The sequence below is a fragment of the Aptenodytes patagonicus genome, chromosome W, assembly GCF_965638725.1.
Source record: "Aptenodytes patagonicus chromosome W, bAptPat1.pri.cur, whole genome shotgun sequence".
Taxonomy (NCBI): domain Eukaryota; kingdom Metazoa; phylum Chordata; class Aves; order Sphenisciformes; family Spheniscidae; genus Aptenodytes; species Aptenodytes patagonicus.
In genome coordinates this window covers 22600719-22625867 of record NC_134981.1, presented here as the reverse complement: position 1 = coordinate 22625867, position 25149 = coordinate 22600719, and the positions used below count along the sequence as shown (strand labels likewise).

General features: G+C 44.6%; 1 protein-coding gene across 1 annotated transcript in view; it reads right to left on the bottom strand.

The window, feature by feature from the left end:
• The window catches only part of LOC143172187 (transducin-like enhancer protein 4), a 180858-nt gene that overhangs the window by 73328 nt on the left and 82381 nt on the right, over window positions 1–25149 (bottom strand). Inside the window, 1 exon segment of the mRNA XM_076361435.1 lies at window positions 15661–15723. Within this exon segment, the coding sequence (XP_076217550.1) occupies window positions 15661–15723 (63 nt within the window).

Here is a 25149-nt window from a genome sequence, read left to right as displayed (position 1 = left end):
AGAAAACTAATGAGCCTTATAACACTGAACCTTCATTAGGTATGGTAAAGACTATTAAAACTCTCCAGTTGCCAGATGCTTTAACATTGATTTAATATTCAGTGGCATAGTATGCAAAACACGCAAAATAGATGGTCTGTAAATTGGCCTCTCCATCATTTGTATCTCAGGACGGCAACAGAGTCCAGGCAGACTCCCTCTGAGCTCCCACTGTCCTGAGTGGCCCAGAAGCTACATCAAGTCACACATACAAACAACACACACCAATGCATAAAGCTAAATGAAAACAGAATAGTCTCATCGCAGAAAAATATATTGCAGTATGGCAGAAAATACCTGGGCTTTTTATAGCATTTCAGAGCTCCCTGATGTTTCCAGTGACAGGGAACCTGTGCTGACAGCAACCGTCTCGCAGAAATCCTCCCTGACACACAAAAATAGTGTTAACAACATCTAATTTCAGCATTTCTCCAGCACCACTAACAAGATCCAATGCAAAACTCACTGAACAATTCACTTTGCAGAAGAAAAGGGGTTCTGCTATGTTTTGTTCATATTATTTTGTTGTTGTGTAGCCATATGCTTGGGTTAATACCTATCCTAGACTGTAGTCTTCATTGCACTAGCCTGATTACCTTGTATAAACAATGCATGCCTTACAACGACTATGCCCTTGAAGAACTAGAAGACTGATAGAAGGGGAACATCCTGCCCTAGAAGGCGTCGGAGGCTAGATTGATTGCCAGAAAAACAAGAAGTCAGCAAGAAACTGCGGTAACTAGGGGAAAGGTAAAGGCAGCAGGGGGAGATTGCGACCACCGACTCAATTCAAGACTGGAAAGACTTGCCCCCCCACACCTGCAAGGAGCATGCGTGCTAATTTACATGTCAAGCGAGGCTAATTTGGACATAACTAACCAATGAGCGTGAACTTCGGCGGGCTTTTGCTAATCATGTAACAATATAAATACACTGTAGTTCTTTTGTGTGGTGTGCTAGCTTTGTGGAATTACCACCTAGCACCCATCTTTGCGCAAACATGAGATAAATAAATATCTCGGCTCTGTGTGTAAGACTGGCTTATTGCACACCGGGTACTGGACCCCGCTTGTGGGACAACAGTTTCTGGCAACCCAGATGGGACTGCTATTTTAAGCCTTGCCCGGATTGTCCTGCTGCTCTGGACGAGAGACGGGACTGGGAAGGACTCCAGCACGCACCAACCTTTTGATCAGGGAATCCACCGGTTCCTCTCTGAGGACGGACGACAGGCAACTCAATGGTGCAATGCCAATATGAGATATTTAAAAGGAGGCAAGGGACCAAGGAGGTAAGTAGCCGCTTTTGAAATGGCTTGGAATTGCTCTACATAAGACGCGTCAAGAGAGGCCCGCAGTGAGAGCTCAGAGGAATCCTGTTCCGACAGGGGGTCGGAATCTGGTAATATGGGTGCGGCTGCCTCTACCGAAGTACCCCTGTGTACTCCCTTAGGATGCATCCTGAAAAATTGGAGAAGATTTGGAGGGGATCCCCTAAAGAAAGATAAATTAAAAGCTTATTGTGCCCAATGGTGGCCAATGTATGAACCGGATGATGGAGAAAAATGGCCAGAGAACGGATCATTGAATTATAACACTATTTTGCAGTTAATGCTGTTTTGTAGAAGGATGGATAAATGGGATGAGATTGTGTACGTTGATTTGTTTTCTGTTTTGAGGCCTGATCATGAAAGAAAAAAAAATTAAAAAAAATTAAAAAAAGAAAAAAATGTAGATTGTTGATGGATGATGCTGATGGGATGTATGTATTAGCAGAAAGTGTTAATGGGAAAGGAAAGAAAAAGGGTTGTTGCAAAGAACGTGAAAAGAAATGCATTGAGGACAGTGGGGAGGCTGAGGATGTGCAGACAATCAGCCCCTGACATTAGAAAGAAACTGCAAAGGGTAGATGGAGCTGGAGGAATGTCTGTATCACAGTTGTCAGAAATAGCATGCAAGGTTTATAATAATAGAGATAGGGGAAAATGCAGAGCGGAGTGGGGCGGGGAGTTAATTCCTCGAACCGTACTCCTTTGGGTCCTAATCAGTGTGCTTATTGTAGAAAGGAAGGACACTGGAAATCTGAATGCCCACAGAAAGGAAAATCATTTGCTGAATCCTCAGGAGAAGGGGGGCAAGAATCAGATGCTAATCTGATCATGTTAGGGACATCTGATACTGAATGAAGGGACCAGGGGAGAATATCAAGATTTCCCCAGCCCATCCCCTGGTTCCCATAAAGCTGGGGAACGAGGTTATAGATTTCTTAGTAGATAGCGGGGCAACCTATTCGGTAGTAACTAGTTGTAAAGTTATTTTAAGTACCTTAAGTTACTTAAATATACTTAATATTTGTATTTTATAATAATATAATAATATTATACAATAATATAATAATAAATAAATTATTAATCATATTACTAAATATACTTAAAGTATATTTAAGTAACTTTAAGGCCTGTAAGTAAAATGTATATGCCAATTGTTGGGGTCACGGGAAAGCGAGCTCTTAGGCCATTTTTAAAACCTATGGAACGCACAATTGGAAACACTACACTGACTCACGAATTTCTATATATGCCAGAATGCCCCCTCCCATTGCTGGGACATGATCTATTGTGTAAAGTGAAAGGGCAATTAACAGTCTCTGATAAGTCCATTCAGTTGCATGTGCCCGAGGAGACAGCGTGGAGAGCTCAACTGTGTCTATTGACTGAAAAGAAACAAGAAGGGACCAGAATCTCAGAGGAAATTTTGAATGCTATAATACCCCTGGTATGGGCTTCCAAGAAACCTGGACGAGCCAAGAACGCTGTTCCGGTAAAGGTCGAATTAAAATTGGGAGCTCAACTGGTAAGAAAAAGACAATACCCTATGAAATTAGAGGTTAGAGTGGGCCTAGAACCGTTGATTAATACTTTTATGCAGTATGGACTGTTGCGGGAGTGCCAGTCAGAGTACAATACTCCCATCTTACCAGTTAAGAATCCTCGAACCCAAGAGTATCGATTGGTACAAGACTTAAGAGAAATTAATAAAATCACAGTTGATGTACATCCAGTTGTACCAAATCCCTATACCTTGTTGTCTGCAATACCTGAAGACAATGTGTATTTTACAGTGTTAGATTTAAAGGATGCCGCCTTCTGCATTCCCCTGGAAGAGGAGAGCCAGAAGATTTTCACCTTTGAATGGGAGAGTCCCACCACCGGAAGGAAGACACAGCTCTGGCTGGACTGTACTACCGCAAGGATTCAAGAACAGCCCAACCTTGTTTGGTAACGTACTTGCCAAAGAATTGGAAGAATGGCAAGGTAAGAATCCTTCCAGTACCCTGTTACAATATGTAGATGACATAGTATTGGGGGTGAAGACTGAGCAGGAATGCAAAATTGCGACCGTAGATTTGTTGAATTTCTTAGGACTGGCTGGGTACCGAGTATCCCAGAAATAGGCCCAAGTTGTGCAGACAACTGTAATTTACCTGGGATTTGAAATATCTCAGGGAAAAAGGGAACTGGGCGTGGAACGAAAGGAAGCTATTTGTCGAATAGCTCCTCCACGGTCTAAGGAAGAACTGCAAGGATTCCTGGGAATGGCAGGGTGGTGCAGACTTTGGATACCAAACTTCAGTTAAATTGCCAAACCATTATATGCTGCTCTCAAAGGACCTGGGGAAACTTTGGAATGGACCCCAGAATGCCAGAAAGGATTCGATACCATCAAAAGTGAATTAATGAGGGCCCCCGCTTTGGGGTTGCCGGACCTGACAAAACCATTTACGCTATATGTGCATGAAAGGCAACATGTGGCGTTAGGAGTTCTGACCCAGACTCTGGGAGACTGGAAAAGACCTCTAGCTTACTTCTCCAAACAGCTAGATGAAGTAAGCCAAGGATGGCCTGCATGTTTGAGAGCTGTAGCTGCAGTGGTGCTGCTAGTCAAAGAAGCCCGGAAATTAACTTTGGGGCAGCCTATCATAGTTTTTGTACCACATGCGGTGATGGCTGTACTTGAACAAAAGGGGCACCACTGGATCTCTCCTAGCAGGCTAGCCCAATATCAGGTGGTGCTGATCGAACAAGACGATGTCACTTTAAAAATGTCTTCAACCTTAAATCCTGCCACTTTAATGCCGATAGACGAGAAGGGAGAGCTAGAACACGACTGCCTACCTGTTATTGAAAAAGTATATTCCAGCAGACCCGATTTGAAAGATGTGCCATTAAGCGATCCAGAAGTTGAACTTTTCACAGATGGAAGTAGCTCCATGGTGAATGGAGAATGAAAAGCTGGATATGCCGTGGTAACTCTACAAGAGGAAGTTGAAGCACGAGCATTGCCACCCAATACCTCCACTCAGAAAGCAGAAATCATAGCTATTACTCGAGCTTTAGAGCTATCCAAAGATAAAAGGGAAAACATATACACAGATTCCAAATATGCCTTTGGAGTGGTCCATGCACATGGAGCCATCTGGAAAGAGCGTGGACTGTTATCCTCTCAGGGAACCCCTATCAAGTATGGACCAGAGATTTTAAAACTGCTGCAAGCTGTTCTGGGACCAAAAGAAGTTGCAACTGTACACTGCAAAGCTCACCAGAAAGGACAAACTGAGGTTATTAAAGGAAATCGAAAGGCAGATAAAACGGCTAAAAGGGTTGCTGAAAAAGAATCATTGATTGGAGCGTTGATTCCACCAAGAAAAGTTCAATGAGAACTATGTGTAAGATTGGATTATTGCACACCAGGTACCGGACCCTGCTCGTGGGACAACAGTTGTATTATTTGTTTATAGAGAATACAGGCTAGGTCTTACTCAAGAACTGCAGTAACGTCATTTTGAAAAGCCTGATCTAGAGACAGCATAATGAAATGAAGCAGAGCTGAAAACACTAGTGAGAACCAGAGCAAAAACATATTTACAGTGGAGCACAGCACACCCTTAGAAAACTAAAAGGTACCAGCAGGGTCACTGAATCCAGGCACTGTAACTTAGACAACATATAATAATCACTTCATAAAACGTTAAGAAAACTACCAGCAATATATGCATGCAATTGCTAATAAGTTGCCTTCCATGGTAGAAGGATTAGAAATATCTGACAGCTTCCTTGTATTTACTGTTTCAGCTCTAGTCTTGGGAAAGTCTACAATGGAGGAAAAAAATCTTTTTTTGCTTTTTAGCCTCTTACATCTCAGACCAATAATTATTTCCTTTTGAACAATACAGAAGGACTCATGCTCTGCTTCTATATAATGGATCTCATACTCTTCATCTAAATTTACTGAACTTTACAAGCACCTCTAGGGAATGTACATACAGAGAAGAGGAAGCACATGGTCCATACCTATCTTGCAAAAGGAAAACCACCCACTAAAAGTGTTTGACAGGAAAAGTCTGCATATGGTAACACATGCAGCATTTCCTCTGTGTGTGTGCGCGCAAGAGACATTTTATTGTACTTCTAAGTATATTATAAGTAATATATAAGTATATTCTTTTGCATGAAGATCTGAAGATCCCTATTAAAGGGCAAACTTCCTAGCTTGTTTTTAGCTAGTTCACTGGCAAATGGAGGGGAAGGTGCACCTTCAGAAAAAAATTCTTATAGACTCTGCCAGCCTGCATAATGCCAACACAGAAGTTGACAGGGGACAACCTCATGAACATTTGCTGGCTTCTCAAACAGCTTTTGCAGGTTGTGCTGAGCTCTGGGTTGCCATAACTATATTGTTAGCTGTAAATCAGCCAGCTTTCATGTGTCTGCATGAGTATAAGCACAATCAATATTTACTCAAAAGAATGTAAATGCAAGGTCCTGGGTCAGGGCAATCCCCAATATAAATACAGGCTGGGGGATGAATGGATTGAGAGCAGTCCTGCAGAGAAGGACTTGGGGGTACTGGTGGACAAAAAACTAGATATGAGCCGGCAATGTGCACTTGCAGCCCAGAAAGCCAACTGTATCCCGGGCTGCATAAAAAGAAGCGTGGCCAGCAGGTCAAGGGAGGTGATTCTCCCCCTCTACTCCACTCTCGTGAGACCCCACCTGGAGTACTGCATCCAGCTCTGGGGTCCCCAGCGGGTCCAGAGGAGGGCCACAAAGATGATCAGAGGGCTGGAACACCTCTCCTATGAAGAAAGGCTGAGAGAGTTGGGGTTGTTCAGCCTGGAGAAGGGAAGGCTCCAGGGAGACCTTATTGCAGCCTTCCAATATATAAAGGTGGCTGTGACTGGTACCCCCTGCTCCTGACACCTGGGACAGCATTTTTTCCAGGATATGGTGACACCCATTATGGAACAAGGAAGCATAACAGCACATGAGAGATTCTGGATGGCAAAACCCGTGATCTGCCGGTGGTCAGCGATGCCTCCTGTGAACGTTCACTCAATTCCTGCTCAGATTTTGGCTAACACACAGCTCATGCTAAGGCCTGATGTATACTGGGAGCAGCGTCATTAGGTTAAAGCAAGAGCAACAGGTAGGCAATGGACAGGAAGAGATAAAGATCATCATTATGCAGACATTACCATCTGCAGCTTGCTGTCTCCTGCAGCCAAAATTCTTGCATATTGATTGTCTGGCAGCCTCTTCAGAATCCACTAACTTATGGAAATGGTAAAGACCAAACTCCCAAACTGAGAGGTATAAATACATCAGTTTATCCAAAAGGTTTTTGAAGTGGATACAACAGCAGCTGGACTGCTAAGGCCTTCATGCTTCCTGCACAGTGACTGAGGGGGAAGGGGGAGCACCTGTGACACCACCTCCTTCGTTCTTCTTCCTCTGAGGATTGAGTGACTCGTGTACTTTTTGAAGTCAGAGTCTAGATTATGATTATTGTATCGTGTGGAGATTATTAAGAATTTGACCCGATCTGCAGAGGGTCCAGGTGACTGAAAAGTCTAGAGGTAACTGAAATTTTAGGTAATAGGAAAGCTATGCTAATTACTAGAAATTCTGTGTAACGATAAGCTATGCTGATTGCTAAAATCTTTATATAATAATAAAGCTCTAATTATAACTACAACCCTGTGGCCAGTTCTCATTCTACCAAGGATCCGTAAAAGAACCTGCCTGTCCCCATAGTGTCGGGTGACAGGGGCTTATAAGAAAGACGGAGAAAGACTTTTTGGCATTGTCTGTAGTGATAGGATAAGGGGCCATGGTTTTAAATGGAAAGATTTAGGTTGGACATAAGGAAGAAATTTTTCATGATGAGGGTGGTGAGACACTGGAACAGGTTTCCCAGAGAAGTTGTGGATGCCCCATCCCTGGAAGTGTTCAAGGTCAGGTTGGATGGAACTTTGAGCAACTTGATTTAGTGGAAGATGTCCCTGCCCACAGCAGGGGGCTTGGAACTAGATGATCTTTAAAGGTCCCTTCCAACCCAAATCATTCTATGATTCTATACTTTCTCCTGCTTTTGTTTAAAAAAACATGTCATTTTAGTGCTCATTTTAGCATGAGTATGAATCAGTTTTATACCTCATTTTTATATGCTGTGTTATTCCTGAACAACAAATAAAACCCCATAACTAGATGTATAGTGATTCTGTATCAATCAAAGTATAAAATCAATAGACCTTCATTTCAGATTTGGGTAGTGTACTGGTTCTGGCTGGAATGGAGATAATTTTCTTCATAACAGACTGTAGGGTGCTGTGCTTTGTATTTGTGACCAAAACAGCATTGATAACACACCAGTGTTTTAGCTATTCCAGAGCAGTGTTTGCACAACATCAAGGTTTTCTATTTTTCCCACTCTACCTCCCATCAAGTAGGCAAGGGGTGGGCAAGAAGTTGGGAGAGGACACAGCTGAGACAGCTGACCCCAACTGACCAAAGGGATATTCCATACCATATGACATCATGCTTGGCAATAAAAGCTTGAGGAAAGGAGGAGGAAGGGGGGACATTTTTGGTTATGGTATTTGTCTTCCCAAGTAACTGCTACATGCATGCTGAGGCCCTGCTTTCCAGGACGTGGCTTGACATCTGCCTGCTTATAGGAAGTAGTGAATGAATTCTTTTTGCTTTGCTTGTGCATGCAGCTTTTGGTTTCCCTATTAAACTATCATTAACTCAATCCGTAAGTCGTCTTTTTTGCTCTTCTGATTCGCTCCTGTACAAGTCAGTTCTTTGCTGGCCGAGGAGGGAGACAAGGATGCTTAGTATAGAATTACGAAGGGAATTTATTCTCTCATATTAGCTATGCGCATAGCGGTACCCCAGCCTAATGCATGGAGAACCCCAACATAGAGGGGGTCAATTTTTTTTTTTGCAGTCAAGTGTGAGGTTGGGGTAAAGGGTTGTCTTGCTGCGGCTTTTGCAGCTGCATCAACAAGAGCATTTCTTCTAGTATGTGGTGAGGTGGGTTTGAGGTGAGCTGGTTGATGTATTACAGATATTTCTTTAGGTTGCAGGAGTGCTTGTAAGAGTCCTTTTATGTGTTCTTTTGTTTGAAATGTGTATTCCTTCTGAGGTTATAAAACTTTTTTTCCAAATTTTTCCTGTAGCGTGGCACACTCCGAAGCCATATCGCGAGTCTGTGTAGATGTTAACCGATTTATCTGTGCTTAATTTACAGGTTTCGGTTAAGGCAATTAATTTGGCTGCTTGTGCACTTAGTCTGCGGCAAAGTGCCTCATATTCCTGCTTGATCCTAATGTATACTACTCTCCAAAAGCAGCAATCCGTGGTCTACAAAATTCTACAGCTCCTAAACAGGCTTGCATGTGTTTTTTAGTTTGTGGCCGGGGAATATTTTGGATTGCTTGGACATGATCTGGGGATAAAAGTTGAGTACCTTCTTCTAAGATATATCCCAAATATTCCACTTTTGATTTACAAAATTGGAGTTTATAAGGAGAAACTTTGTGACCTTTATCAGCCAATGCAGTCAATAATGCTAGAGTATAGATTTTGCATGTCTGGGAGTTGGGACTAGCTATAAGCAAATCATCAACATATTGTATTAGTACAGATTTTACATCCCATAAGTCTTTGATCAATATCTGAGGGGGAAAAATAAGTCAGCGATCCTGCAAAACCCTGAAGTAATTGGGTCCAAGTAAGTTGCCCTGACATCCAAGTAAAGGCAAAAATATATTGGGAATCCGGGTGAAGAGTGATGCTAAAAAATGCCGCGCATAAATCAATTACATTATAAAATTTAGAATTTGGGTGGATTAAGGTGATAATAGTTGATGGATCAGGCACTATTGGGTGGGGTATTTCTACCCACTCATTGATTGCTCTTAAATCCAGTATGAATTGATAGACAGGTTTTCCATCCAGGTCTGGTTTAGGGTTTTTTTTAATGGGTAGAATGGGGGTGTTGCATGGTGATTGGCTTTCTTTTAATATTCCTTGGTGTAAAAAGTTTTGGATTAGGGGTAATACCCTTTCAATGGCTTCATGAGATAATGGGTATTGTTTGAGTGAAGGTGGGGAACCCTCTTTAGTTCGTAAGATAACTGCTGCTGTGGATTTTAGGAGCCCTACTTCAGTGGGATCCCACCCCCAGATATGAGGCAGGAATTTCTGCAGTTCTTTTGGTAGGGTGAAGTCTTCAGGGGTTTCCTGTAATGCGGCAACTAGCTTAGATAAATTTTTGACAGGTATCTGGAGCCGCATGCCCTGTGGGGAACAGTTTAGATTTGCCTGCAATTTAGAGAGTAAATCTCTCCCTAATAAATTAGTTGGGCTGTTTTCAAGTAGTATAAAAGAATGCGTAATTGATAAGGCCCCTATCTGGAGGGGCACCTCTTCTAACAAGGGTATGTGTTGGGGGCTTCCTTCAATTCCCATGATATATTTTTGTCCCACTGTGTTAATATTTTGTGGTCATTTGTTTAGAGCCACATGTGTAGCACCTGTATCTACTAGACACAAGTAATTTCTCCCCCCACTTTAAGGGTCCATTGGAGTTCTTGTTGTGGGTTCAGAGTATTTAAAATCATGTGGGCATTACTCATGGTTGCTGCATAATAGGTTCTCAGTAATTGTCAATCTTGAGTGAAGTCTTGGGTATAACTATGTCTTTGTGTGGGGGCAGGAGGACTGAATCCAGGAGTCACGGCTGAACCGGGCATAGCTTGTGGTGTCAGAGAAAAACTGGGCTTATAGGGGCAATCTTTTTTCCAGTATTGCTCACAATAGTTGCAATCATTAAATTATAAGAGTTGAAAGGAACGTGAACAGTACTTAAAGTCAGATGTCCAGGAACCTGCCTGGGTCCCACTACAACTTAGAATCATAGAATCATAGAATCATTTAGATAGAAAAAGACCTTTAAGATCATCAAGTCCAACCGAAAATGTAACACTGCCAACTCCACCACTAAACCATGTCCCTAAGCACCACGTCTACACGTCTTTTAAATACCTCCGGGGATGGTGACTCAACCACTTCCCTGGGCAGCCTCTTCCAATGCTTAACCACTCTTTCAGTGAAGAAATTTTTCCTAATATCCAATCTAAACCTCCCCTGGCGCAACTTGAGGCTGTTTTCTCTCATCCTATCACTTGTTACCTGGGAAAAGAGACCAACACCCACCTCGCTACAACCTCCTTTCAGGTACTAAGGTCAGCAATAAGGTCTCCCCTCAGCCTCCTTTTCTCCAGGCTAAACAGTCCCAGTTCCCTCAGCCGCTCCTCATAAGACTTGGTCTCCAGACCCTTCACTAGCTTCGTTGCTCTTCTTTGGACACGCTCCAGCCCTTCAATGTCTTTCTTGTAGTGAGGGGCCCAAAACCGAACACAGTAGTCGAGGTGCGGCCTCACCAGGGCCGAGAACAAAGGGACGATCCCTTCCCTACTCCTGCTGGCCACACTATTTCTGATACAAGCCAGGATGCCATTGGCCTTCTTGGCCGCCTGGGCACACTGCTGGCTCATGTTCAGCCGGCTGTCGACCAACACCCCCAGGTCCTTTTCCAACAGGCAGCTTTCCAGCCACTCTTCCCCAAGCCTGTAGCGCTGCATGGGGTTGTTGTGACCCAAGTGCAGGGCCCGGCACTTGGCCTTGTTGAACCTCATACAATTGGCCTCAGCCCATCGATCCAGCCTGTCCAGGTCCCTCTGCAGAGCCTTCCTACCCTCGAGCAGATCAACACTCCCGCCCAACTTGGTGTCGTCTGCAAACTTCCTGAGGGTGCACTCGATCCCCTCATCCAGATCATTGATAAAGATATTAAACAGAACTGGCCCCAATACTGAGCCCTGGGGAACACCACTTGTGACTGGCCGCCAACTGGATTTAACTCCATTCACCACAACTCTTTGGGCCCCGGCCGTCCAGCCAGTTTTTTACCCAGCGAAGAGTACGCCCGTCCAAGCCACGAGCAGCCAGTTTCTCTAGGAGAATGCTGTGGGAAACGGTGTCAAAGGCTTTACTAAAGTCCAGGTAAACAACATCCACAGCCTTTCCCTCATCCACTAAGCAGGTCACCTTGTCATAGAAGGAGATCAGGTTAGGCAAGCGGGACCTGCCTTTCCTAAACCCATGCTGGCTGGGCCTGATCACCTGGTTGTCCTGTACGTGCCGTGTGATGGCACTCAAGATGGTCTGCTCCATAACCTTCCCCGGCACCGAGGTCAGACTGACAGGCCTGTAGTTCCCTGGATCCTCCTTCCAGCCCTTCTTGTAGACGGGCATCACATTTGCTAACCTCCAGTCGACTGGGACCTCCCCGGTTAGCTAGGACTGCTGATAAATGATTGAAAGTGGCTTGGCAAGCACTCCTGCCAGCTCCCTCAGTACCCTTGGGTGGATCCCATCCGGCCCCATAGACTTGTGTGTGTCTAAGTGGTGTAGCAGGTCACAAACCATTTCCCCTTGGATTACGGGGGCTTCATTCTGCTCCCCGTCCCTGTCTTCCAGCTCAGGGGGCTGGGTACCCACAAGAACAACTGGTCTTACTATTAAAGACTGAGGCAAAGACGGCATTAAGTACCTCAGCCTTTTCCTCAGCCTTTGTCACTATGTTTCCCCTCCGCATCCAATAAAGGATGGAGATTCTCCTTAGCCCTCCTTTTGTTGTGAATGTATTTATAGAAACATTTTTATTGTCTTTTATGGCAGTAGCCAGATTAAGTTCTAGTTGGGCTTTGGCCCTTCTAATTCCCTCCCTGCATAACCTCACGACATCTTTGTAGTCCTCCTGAGTTGCCTGCCCCTTCTTCCAAAGGTTATAAACTCTCTTTTTTTCCTGAGTTCCAGCAAAAGCTCTCTGTTCAGCCAGGCCGGTCTTCTTCCCCATCGGCTCATCTTTCGGCACATAGGGACAGCCTGCTCCTGCGCCTTTAGGATTTCCTTCCTGAAGAATGTCCAGCCTTCCTGGACACCTTTGCCCTTCAGGACTGCCTCCCAAGGGACTCTCTCAACCAGGCCCCTAAACAGTCCACAGTCTGCCCTCCGGAAGTCCAAGGTAGCAGTTCTGCTAACCACCCTCCTTACTTCTCCGAGAATCGAAACCTCTGTCATTTCATGATCACTATGCCCAAGATGGCCTCCAACCATCACATCACCCACAAGTCCTTCTCTGTTCGCAAACAACAGGTCCTGCGGGGCGCCTTCCCTAATTGGCTCACTCACCAGCTGTGTCAGGAAGTTAGCTTCCACAGACTCCAGGAACCTCCTAGACTGCTTCCTCTCCGCTGACATCTGGCAAGTTGAAGTCCCCCACGAGAACAAGGGCTAGCGATTGTGAGACTTCTCCCAGCTGCTTATAGAATATTTCATCTGCCTCTTCATCCTGGTTGGGCGGTCTATAACAGACTCCCACCATGATATCTGCCTTGTTGGCCTTCCCTCTGATTCTTACCCATAAACACTCGACCCTTTCATCACCATCGTCAAGCTCTAGACAGTCATAACACTCCCTAACATACAGGGCTGCCCCACCACCTCTCCTTCCTTGCCTATCCCTTCTGAAGAGTTTGTAGCCATCCATTGCAGCACTCCAGTTGTACGAGTCATCCCACCATGTTTCTGTGATGGCAACTATATCATAGTTTTCCTGCTGCACAATGGCTTCCAACTCCTCCTGTTTGTTGCCCATGCTGCGTGCATTGGTGTAGATGCACTTCAGTTGGGCTATTAATCCCGCCACCTTTTTTGGGGGAGAAGCCCTAATTCCTATGTGACTGTTCTCTTGTTTTAGAGGAGCCTGAATCTCTGGTGCACTAGGAGATCCGGGGTCCTCAAAGTTGGGGGAAATCGAGGGGGTTTGGTTTGTAAAAATTCCCCATTCACCCAACCTTAATGGTTGAGCAGAGGGGGAAATTTCTTTCGCCAGTCGTAATTATTCCAGATATACCAATAATCCATCTGCCCTGGGGACTGGTCCTCTAATTGGAGACACAACAATCGCTGTCTATCTTCATCCAGACTGCCCATATTGGTCCACTGTTGGTCTGCAGTTCCAACAGAGGTCACCTCAGGCCAGTTTAATTGGCGTAACTGTAATGCCCTTTTTCTCAAGAGGCCACAAGTCCCATCTATTTTCGGTCAATCCTTTAGAACTTCTTCTAAGGCTGACCTCTTCACTATACTAAGTTCTCCTCCCATCATTACGCACCTCTTTTAATGCCCAAAAGGATTCTTCCACTCGCTACCCCCTGTATTCAAATTCACAGGTGAACTCACCTTATTACCGGCAGCAGGATGTTGAATCACAAGGGATCATAGCAACGTGGTGAATCAGGCGAGTCGGCAGCATCCCATCTGGGGTGCCAACTGTACAAGTCAGTTCTTCGCCAGCCGAGGAGGGAGACAAGGACGCTTAGCATAGAATTACCAAGGAAATATATTCTCTCATATTAGCTATGCACATAGCGGTGCCCCAGCCTAATGCATGGAGGACCCCAATATAGAGGAAAGCAGGCTTTATATATATTACAATACAGTTGTGTAGACCAATCAAATTACTTGTGTTAAGGAGTGGGCTAATCAGTTACTAATGCTCGTGTAATCAGTATGTACTTGTCCTGTGCAGGTGGTGTAGATGTATGGTCAGTGGTGTGTTAATCTTCACTGTTCTAAACTGATGTCCCGTGCAGGTAGAGTGATTTTTATACTGGATTCTGGTCAATCGCTGTTCTGGCCGTGGTTATATGCCTGGTTTCTTAAGGCAAATCTCCTATTGTTTTATCGTCAGTATGGAGTGTTCTCAGCTGGAGAGAGCCAGCTTAGGTTGAGTCTTAGGTCATGTTGACCATGAGGTAAACGCTCATAGTCCCAGGTAGTGTTCGTTCTTCTAAGCAAGTCGTATTGCAGTTAGCACCTTGCCTTTCACATTCCCCCATCCCAATGCGGGGGGAATGAGCAAGTGGCTGTGCGGTGCTTAGTTGCTGCTTGGGATCAACCCAGCACAGGTAGGACTTGAATTCTGGTCCCCTAGTGATGCAACTAGATCAGTATTACACAGCATTTAGTTTTCACAAACCCATCTTTATAAGCAGAGAACCACAGCATTTGTGAACATTGTCAGGTTCTAGTTTTGATGGTGTTAGTCTCATCATTTCACACACAGACATACATGCATGCACGTGCACACACACAGAAATGTGCACACAGCATTACCTGAATGCTAATATCAAACATGGCCTCTAGTACATTGCAGGATGAGCAGCTCTCTTGAAAAGCAATGACACTTTACAGAACAATTAAAAAGGTGGGAGAAAGAGTCCTAGCATATTCTCAGGCATGCATACAATGTTTTACAGATGCACTACAAAGAAATACAGCTTCCAGCTTTGACTTCTCACCTACTGATTCTACTGAAAATGAAACCACACATTAAAAAGATGCATGTCAGCATGCATCAGCAGCCCCCACTTTCCAGTCCATTTCCTTCAGTGGGGTGAGCAGGGAAAGCTATTATGCACCTGAAGTCTCCTTTCATGAACCACACTTTCATTTTACTTGACACATGCCTGTGTCTCCAAGGCTCCCTTGCTAGCACCAACTGACTCCCCCAAATCCCAGTGCCCCTCAAAGTATCTACAATGCACTCCAGATAAGACCAGAAAATCATAATTTGAAGAAAATTAGTGCTTAGAGAAATTATATCACAATGGGTTTTATTTTTCTTTAATATTCCCCAAATACACAGAAAACAAAAGGCTTTAAGGTAATAATAAGTAATCTGGGATGGAGAAAGGAAAAAAAGCAGAAAAAAGCTGCATTTGTACGTCTACTTTGTTGAGCATCACTACTCAATAGAACAACATAAATGTTTCTGCTGAACTTTAAAGCACAGTATCAAGAATATAGCACAAATCATGCCTTTCTAGCAGTTTTTTCAAGCTATCGTGATTCCAGATCAAAAAGGTCATAATTTTGAGTAAAGCTGCATTTGTACATGAGAACAAAATATTTAAACAATTAAAATTTTGCTTAGTACATTATAACATGCTCCATTACATGAATATATTTAAATGATATTATAATGGACTTGGAGAAGATAATCAAGTTACAACAAGAACAGCAGTGGAAAGTCATCTACAAGCACTGAGAGATTTATAAGGAAACAGTGTCAACACAAAGTACCACTTTTGTAACATATGATGAGACAATTTTTTAGATCGGTACTGGTACTACTACCTTACCTCTTGGGATAGGAAGGGAATGACTTGTGCAAATATAGTGTTCAGCCTCTTGACAATTTCTGCCTGCAAATGACAAGAAGAAAAAAGTTTAATTATATAAATTCTCAAACATGATTGTCACCCACTAACACAGAACATAGATTTGTTTGTTTTCATCTCTAGTCATTCTCTAACTAGAACAGGTTATAAAAATAACAAAAGCATTTAAAGACCAATTCAACAATACACAACAGAGATGGAGTACTTTGGAGTGATAACACAAGAATTACAGCTACAGAGACAGAATATTTAAAGCTATGTAGATTTTCTTGTAATAAATTGTGATTTTCTTATAATAAATTGTAACCAGGGACAGTTCCTCATTATATGGTAGGACAGAATACTCTTCTTGCAAAGTTACTAAATGTATGATGATGTACATACTTGTGCAATTTAGGCTTCCTTCTTTTATCAGCAAACTTTCCAGCCTTTTTGTTAAGCAGTCTTTTAAACTGCAAACCCTTAGAAACCTATCTACAACAGAAAGGCTAAAAACTAGCAATAAAAGTACAAGAACTACATATAAAATCAATCTGCGTTCAAGGAATATTACGATTACATAGCCATGTATTCAGAAGATATGGTACACTAGAGCTAAGGGCATGTATGAAGTTAACTCTGCCCCCTTGTATATATTATGATACACTTGAGTTAGCACACACTATTTCTCAAACAATAAAATTTTTTGATTTCTCTGAAATCCATTTAAATTCCTGTAGGTTATTTATATAGCAATTTCTATGTTACACTGTCCCAGTATCTTCTCACTGGTCTTGACTGTTTATGTAAGTTCCAGCCTCATTAAAGTTATGCATTTTAAGATATTTTTGACATTAATCTACTATATATTTTCTACTGTATATTTTCTGTTGATTCATCAGCATATGCATCTTAAACGACTCTTGGGAATAGATTCTGCTCACTACAAAGGTAAATTACTTCTAATTTCAAAGGTCTACATATGCCTATAAAATCAGATATTCTGCAGTGCAAAATTTACATATCCTTTTAAATAAAAAACATTTACTCTACTATTTTATACTGAGATTTATGAACTGCTTGTTATATAGAGCAGTACAGGGAGCTACAAGAAGCGTGTCTAAGCTTCAGCAAGAGAGGCTGCATGATCTAATATTGCATTATTTGAGAAACAATATTTGATTATGGAATTATAGACCATAATAGCTCCAAAGTACCTGTACATAGTTGTTCAAGAAACATTAATTAAGGCATTTCCAAATTTTGGGTCTCAGCCATGCTACTATTTTTATAAAGGAATCTCCTGAGGGCCTTAAAACCAATGAGCAAGCTACATATTCTACTCTTTGAGGCTCTTCCACATGAAGAGAAAACTCAAAAACACCTTCTTGACTTGAGCAGAGTCCCATTGGCCTGTCATTTAACACAGATTTACTGATTTTCCATCCTAGATAGATCATTTGAAGATGCATGCTCCACAGAACATCCCTAGTAATAAAAGGCATATTATGCTTTCCTCCACCACAAAAGTCCTCCTACATATCTTTAATACTCATGTAGCAACTTTATCCAACTCCTATACAGCTGATGAGGTCAGCTTGAACACTAACCAAAGGTTCCTGGAATGCCTTTACCTCAGCCTGTGCTCAGCAGAAGACTGCTTTTCACCACAGTTACATTATCTGGATACCTCTACTGCACTATTTAGGAACTAAGAATAAAACTTACTGCTTGCCGAGTTAAACCACAACAGTCCTTTTGGCGCCCAACATGGGGCACGAAGGGTTGAGATAACGACAGATCTGACCAGAGCACGTCAAGGCAAATTTGTTATAAGCATTCATCATATTGGTTTAACATTTGCTGGTCACAATGTTCATTAATTTACTCTCAAAGTTGTCATGCTGGCTCTCAAAGTTGTGTTATGTAAAACCTTACTTGCTGTATATGTTCCCTGTTCTGCTGTCTATCACCTCTGAGAGCTGGATCAAGGATCATTTTGGTGCACTGTGTAACACTATTGGTTTATGACGTGATAAAATTATTAGTCATGAGACTCATTTTTGTATTTGTACTTCTGTATTTGTACTCGGCATTGCCATCATCTCCGTACCTCGGGAGTCACTTTTCGGAAACTATTAATAATTATACTTTTTACCTTTTCTCCTCAGGAAACCAATCTGTGGGGGAGACGTGGGGGGACACTTTCCCCCGCTCCTTCACCTTCCCTTTCTCCTTCAGGCGAGTTACAACAGCTCTTGAGAATTTTGAATATCCTTGGGATGGTCAAACCAGCATGGTCCTATTGCTATGTCTCCTAAATATGGTTCAGGTCGTGATCTTGTTTAAGATTAAACAATTATTTCAGAATACCATCCAGAGATCAATCCCGGCGACAGGCACTGTGGCTACTCCAACCCCACCGACAGGCACCGCAACTACTCCAGCCCCCACAACAGGCACTACGGCTACTCCAAACCAAGCGACAGGCACTGTGGCTGAACCAGAGAACCAACCTGTGCCGGTATTAGTCGCCCCTATACACAAGAAGAAATACACAAGAAAATCAACTCATTTAGTAAGGGATGAAGATGAACCAGGGCCATCACAAGAACAGGAGCAGGAAGAGGCAGAACCCATAAATGAGATGGTAACCACCCGATCCCTATCCCTGAGTGAGCTGCGAGATATGCGAAAAGATTTCAGTCGTCGTCCAGGTGAGCACATTGTCACCTGGCTGCTCCGATGCTGGGATAATGGGGCCAGTAGCCTAGAATTAGAGGGTAAAGAAGCCAAGCAGCTGGGATCCCTTTCTAGGGAAGGGGGCATTGACAAAGCGATTGGAAAAGGGACACAAGCCCTCAGCCTCTGGAGGCGACTCCTGTCAGGCGTGAAGGAAAGGTATCCCTTCAAGGAAGATGTTCTATGTCACCCAGGCAAGTGGACCACCATGGAGAGTGTCGTGGTTTAACCTCAGTTGGCAACTGAGCACCACGCAGCCGCTCGCTCACTCCCCCTCAGTGGGATGGGGGAGAGAATCGGAAGGGTAAAAGTGAGAAAACTCGTGGGTTGAGATAAAGACAGTTTAATAGGGAAAGCAAAAGCTGCGCACGCGAGCAAAGCAAAACAAGGAATTAATTCACTACTTCCCATCGGCAGGCAGGTGTTCAGCCATCTCCAGGAAAGCAGGGCTCCATCACGCGTAACGGTTACTTGGGAAGACAAACGCCATCACTCCAAACGTCCCCCCCTTCCTTCTTCTTCCCCCAGCTTTATATACTGATGTCGTGGTTTAACCTCAGCCGGCAACTAAGCACCACGCAGCCGCTCGCTCACTCCCCCCCGGTGGGATGGGGGAGAGAATCGGAAGGGTAAAAGTGAGAAAACTCATGGGTTGAGATAAAGGCAGTTTAATAGGTAAAGCAGAAGCCACACACGCAAGCAAAGCAAAACAAGGAATTCATTCACTACTTCCCATCGGCAGGCAGGTGTTCAGCCATCTCCAGGAAAGCAGGGCTCCATCACGCGTAACGGTTACTTGGGAAGACAAACGCCATCACTCCAAACGTCCCCCCCTTCCTTCTTCTTCCCCCAGCTTTATATACTGAGCATGACGTCACGTGGTATGGAATATCCCTTTGGCCAGTTTGGGTCAGCTGTCCTGGTCGTGCCCCCTCCCAGCTTCTTGTGCACCTCCAGCCTTCTCAGTCAGTAGAGCATGGGAAGCTGAAAAGTCCTTGACTAGTGTAAACACTACCTAGCAACAACTAAAACATCGGTGTGTTATCAACACTGTTCTCACCCTAAATCCAAAACACAGCACTGTACCAGCTACTAGGAAGGAAATTAACTCTGTCCCTGCCGAAACCAGGACAACTGAGCATGACGTGACATGGTATGGAATGTCCCTTTGGCCAGTTTGGGTCAGCTGTCCTGGCTGTGCCCCCTCCCAGCTTCTTGTGCACCTCCAGCCTTCTCAGTCGGTAGAGCATGGGAAGCTGAAAAGTCCTTGACTAGTGTAAACACTACCTAGCAACAACTAAAACATCGGTGTGTTATCAACATTGTTCTCACCCTAAATCCAAAACACAGCACTGTACCAGCTACTAGGAAGGAAATTAACTCTATCCCTGCCGAAAACAGGACAGAGAGAGAGAGGTATCCAGTACCTGAGGGAATGAGCCGTGCTGGAGGTGATTTATGATGACCTGGACAACAAGCAGTTATCCAAAGAACCACATGAAGTCAAGTGCACACGATGCATGTGACATAAGTTTGTACCGAGCGCAACATCGTCATATGCCAACTCATTGGCATTAATGACCTGGAAAGATGGAGAGGGACAAATGGTGGATGAATTGGCTGGTCAACTCTGGCACTACGAAGAGAATCTATCTACCTCTTTCGTCTCGGCTGTGGAGAAACTGTCCCGGAAGGGCCAGCAACTCAAAGAGGATAGGTACTACTCCCCACCGGTACAGACCAGTATCTCAGCCATTAGGACTAAGCGTCCCTCTGCTCAAGAGAGAGGATAAAATAGATATACACCACGGGCCACCCTGTGGTTTTACCTGCGTGACCACGGAAAGGACATGAGGAAGTGGGATGGAAAACCTACCTCAGCCCTAGGGGCACAGGTACGTGAATTGCAAGGGAAAACAATCACAAAAGGGGGTTCTTCCAGGAAAATTGCTGCTCCAGTTTCCAGCGGGCAGTTCCCCAGACAGAGTAGAAGGGCTGATTTTCCTTCCGATCTTAATAAAGGGACTTTTGATTCGCATTTACAAGAAGTGAGTAACGAATATTATGACCAGGACTAGAGGGGCCCTGCCTCCAGCCAGGGGGAGGAAAGGGACAACCGGGTTTACTGGACTGTGTGGGTTCGGTGGCCTGGCACATCAGACCCACAGGAGTATAAGGCTCTAGTAGACACCGGTGCACAGTGTACCCTAATGCCATCAAGATATAAAGGGGCAGAACCCATCTGTATTTCTGGGGTGACGGGGGGATCCCAACAGCTAACTGTATTGGAGGCTGAAGTGAGCCTAACTGGGAATGGGTGGCAGAAGCACCCCATTGTGACTGGCCCAGAGGCTCCGTGCATCCTTGGCATAGACTACCTCAGGAGAGGGTATTTCAAGGACCCAAGAGGGTACCAGCGGGATTTTGGTAGAGCTGCCTTGGAGACGGAAGAAATTAAACAGCTGTCCACCTTGCCTGGTCTCTCGGAGGACCCCTCTGTTGTGGGGTTGCTGAAGGTCGAAGACCAACAGGTGCCAATCGCCACCACAACAGTGCACCAGCGGCAATATCGCACCATCCGAGACTCCCTGATTGCCATCCATAAGCTGATTCATCGACTGGAGAGCCAAAGAGTGATCAGCAAGACTTGCTCACCCTTTAACAGTCCCATATGGCCAGTGCAAAAGTCTAATGGAGAGTGGAGACTAACAGTGGACTATCGTGGCCTGAACAAAATGTCACGCCGCCACTGAGTGCTGCTGTGCCGGATATGCTAGAACTTCAATACGAACTGGAGTCAAAGGCAGCCAAGTGGTATGCCACAGTTGATATTCCTAATGCGTTTTTCTCAATCCCTTTGGCAGCGGAGTGCAGGCCACAGTTTGCTTTCACTTGGAGGGGCGTCCAGTACACCTGGAACCGACTGCCCCAGGGGTGGAAACACAGCCCCACCATTTGCCATGGACTGATCCAGACTGCACTGGAACAGGGTGGAGCTCCAGAACACCTGCAATACATTGATGACATCATCATGTGGGGCAACACAGCAGGAGAACATTTTGAGGAAGGGAAGGAAATAGTCCAAATCCTGCTGAAGGCTGGTTTTGCCATAAAACAAAGTAAGGTCAAGGGACCTGCACAGGAGATCCAGTTTTTAGGAATAAAATGGCAAGATGGACGTCGTCAAATCCCAATGGATGTGATCAACAAAATAACAGCCATGTCTCCACCAACTAGCAAAAAGGAAACACAAGCTTTCTTAGGCGTCGTGGGTTTTTGGAGAATGCACATTCCAAATTACAGTCTGATCGTAAGCCCTCTCTATCAAGTGACCCGAAAGAAGAACGATTTCAAATGGGGCCCTGAGCAACGACAAGCTTTTGAACAAATTAAAGAGGAGATAGATCATGCAGTAGCCCTGGGGCCAGTCCGGGCAGGACAAGATGTAAAAAATGTGCTCTATACCGCAGCCGGGGAGAACGGCCCTACCTGGAGCCTCTGGCAGAAAGCACCAGGGGAGACTCGAGGTCGACCCCTAGGGTTTTGGAGTCGGGGATACAGAGGATCCGAGGCCCGCTATACTCCAACTGAAAAAGAGATATTAGCAGCATATGAAGGGGTTCGAGCTGCTTCGGAAGTGATCGGCACTGAAGCACAGCTCCTCCTGGCACCCCGACTGCCGGTGCTGGGCTGGATGTTCAGAGGGAGGGTCCCCTGTACACATCATGCAACTGATGCTACATGGAGTAAGTGGGTCGCACTGATCACACAACGGGCTCGAATAGGAAACCCCAGTCGCCCAGGAATCCTGGAAGTGATCATGGATTGGCCAGAAGGCAAAGATTTTGGAATATCGCCAGAGGAGGAGGTAACGCGTGCTGAGGAGGCCCCAAAGTATAATGAACTCCCAGAAAATGAGAAGCAATATGCCCTGTTCACTGATGGGTCCTGTCGTCTTGTGGGAAAGCATCGGAGGTGGAAAGCTGCTGTATGGAGTCCTATGCGACAAGTTGCAGAAACTGCTGAAGGAGGTGAATTGAGTCAGTTTGCAGAGGTGAAAGCCATCCAGCTGTCTTTAGACATTGCTGACCGAGAAAAGTGGCCAGTGCTCTATCTCTGTACTGATTCATGGATGGTGGCAAATGCCCTGTGGGGGTGGTTGCAGCAATGGAAACAGAGCAACTGGCAGCACAGAGGCAAACCCATCTGGGCTGCCGCATTGTGGCAAGATATTGCTGCCCGGGTGGAGAACCTGGTTGTAAAAGTCCATCACGTAGATGCTCACGTACCCAAGAGTCGGGCCACTGAAGAACATCAAGACAACCAGCAGGTGGACCAGGCTGCTAAGATTGAAGTGGCTCAGGTGGATCTGGACTGGCAGCATAAGGGTGAATTATTTTTAGCTCGGTGGGCCCATAACTCCTCAGGCCATCAAGGAAGAGATGCAACTTACAAATGGGCTCATGATCGAGGGGTGGACTTGACCATGGACACTATTGCGCAGGTTATCCATGAATGCGAAACATGTGCTGCGATCAAGCAAGCCAAGCGGTTAAAGCCCCTCTGGTATGGAGGACGATGGCTGAAATATAAATATGGGGAGGCCTGGGAGATCGATTATATCACGTTGCCACAAACCCACCAAGGCAAGCGCCATGTGCTTACAATGGTGGAGGCAACCACCGGATGGCTGGAAACATATCCCGTGCCCCATGCCACTGCCCGGAACACTATCCTGGGCCTTGAAAAGCAAGTCCTATGGCGACATGGCACCCCAGAAAGAATTGAGTCAGACAACGGGACTCATTTCCGAAACAACCTCATAGACACCTGGGCCAAAGAGCACGGCATTGAGTGGGTGTATCACATCCCCTATCATGCACCAGACTCCGGGAAAATTGAACGATACAATGGACTGTTAAAGACTACACTGAGAGCAATGGGTGGTGGGACATTCAAACATTGGGATACGCATTTAGCAAAAGCCACCTGGTTAGTCAACACGAGGGGATCTGCCAATCGAGCTGGCCCTGCCCGGTCAGAACTCTTACGTACTGTAGATGGGAATAAAGTGCCTGTAGTACACATAAAAAATAAAAAAGACAGTCTGGGTTATTCCTTGGGCAAAGGCAAACCCATCCGTGGGATTGCTTTTGCTCAAGGACCTGGGTGCACTTGGTGGATAATGCGGGAGGATGGGGAAGTCCGATGTGTACCTCAAGGGGATTTGGTTTTGGGTGAGAATAGCCAATAATTTGAACTGTATGATGTCAATTGCTATATAATACTGTATATCATCTCTTCTGTGGTGGCTATATGCCATATCAACAGTATTACAGTAATAATCACCCAGATTAATGAAGAATGAACTTTGATGAAACCGAGCAAAATGCAGCGATGATAGAACCAGACAAGCGCAGCGGTGATGGGACCAAAACTGGCTTCAGCATGCAACAAATCCAACACCACACACCATCTCTCCTGCCCTGAAGGATTTTTATGACAGATGGAGCCCAAAGTCATGGACTAAATGAACTCAACAAACTTTTTAGAGGGATGGCCCATAGGCTAAGAGAGTGATATCTGTGTGTTTATATCAAAAGACAGGAAAAGTGGTGGTGATTAATTGGAATGTATTGGAAAGTGTGGGGACCTGGGCATGACGTAGATGGTATAGAATAAGGGGTGGATACTGTCCCGGTTTTGGCAGGGATAGAGTTAATTTTCTTCCTAGTAGCTGGTACAGTGCTGTGTTTTGGATTTAGGATGAGAATAATGTTGATAACACACTGATGTTTTAGTTGTTGCTAAGTAGTGCTTACACTAGTCAAGGACTTTTCAGCTTCTCATGCCCTGCCAGCGAGAAGCTGGGAGGGGGCACAGCCACGACAGCTGACCCAAACTGGCCATCGGGATATTCCATACTATATGACGTCATGCTTGGTATATAAACTGGGGGGAGTTAGCCAGGGGAGGGGTGACTGCTGCTTGGGGACTGGCTGGGCATCGGTCGGCGGGTGGTGAGCAATTGCATTGTGCATCACTTATTTTGTATATTCTTTTATCATTATTTTTTTTTTTCCCCCTTCCTTTTCTGTCCTATTAAACTGTCTTTATCTCAACCCATGAAGTTTACTTTTTTTTTCCTCCGATTCTCTCCCCCATCCCACTGGTGGAGGGTGGAGTGAGCGTATGGCTGTGTGGTGTTTAGCTGCCTGCCGGGTTAAACCATAACACTTGCACAAAGTACAATGCAAATGCTCAGCATGTAATTTTAAAATGCTTGTAGATTCATACATTTTAAGGCCAGAAGGTACTATTACAATTGTCTTATCTGACCTCCTGAGCAACATAGGCTGTAAAATTTCACCAATTCCTCCATCAAATTCATAATTTCTGGTTCAGCTAGAACATAACTTAGCAAATTTTTTTTAAAATCTAAAATACTTTAAGGCATTTCTCCTCAATTAAGTTTTATGTCCATATTGAATTTCAACATTCAACCCCAGCTATTTCAGCTATGATAATTTTTCTTTTATCACCACCACCCCACCCCACTGTCAGAAGATGTCTCTCATCTCTCATTCACATCAGAAAGTTTCTGAGCCTGGGAAACATTAAGCTAAAAAGTGTTTTCCAAAAATTTCTAAGCAACTGAAAATAATTGATCTAATATGAAGAGTTATACAAACTTAATACACCTTTTAGTATCAATTCCACTGGAATACA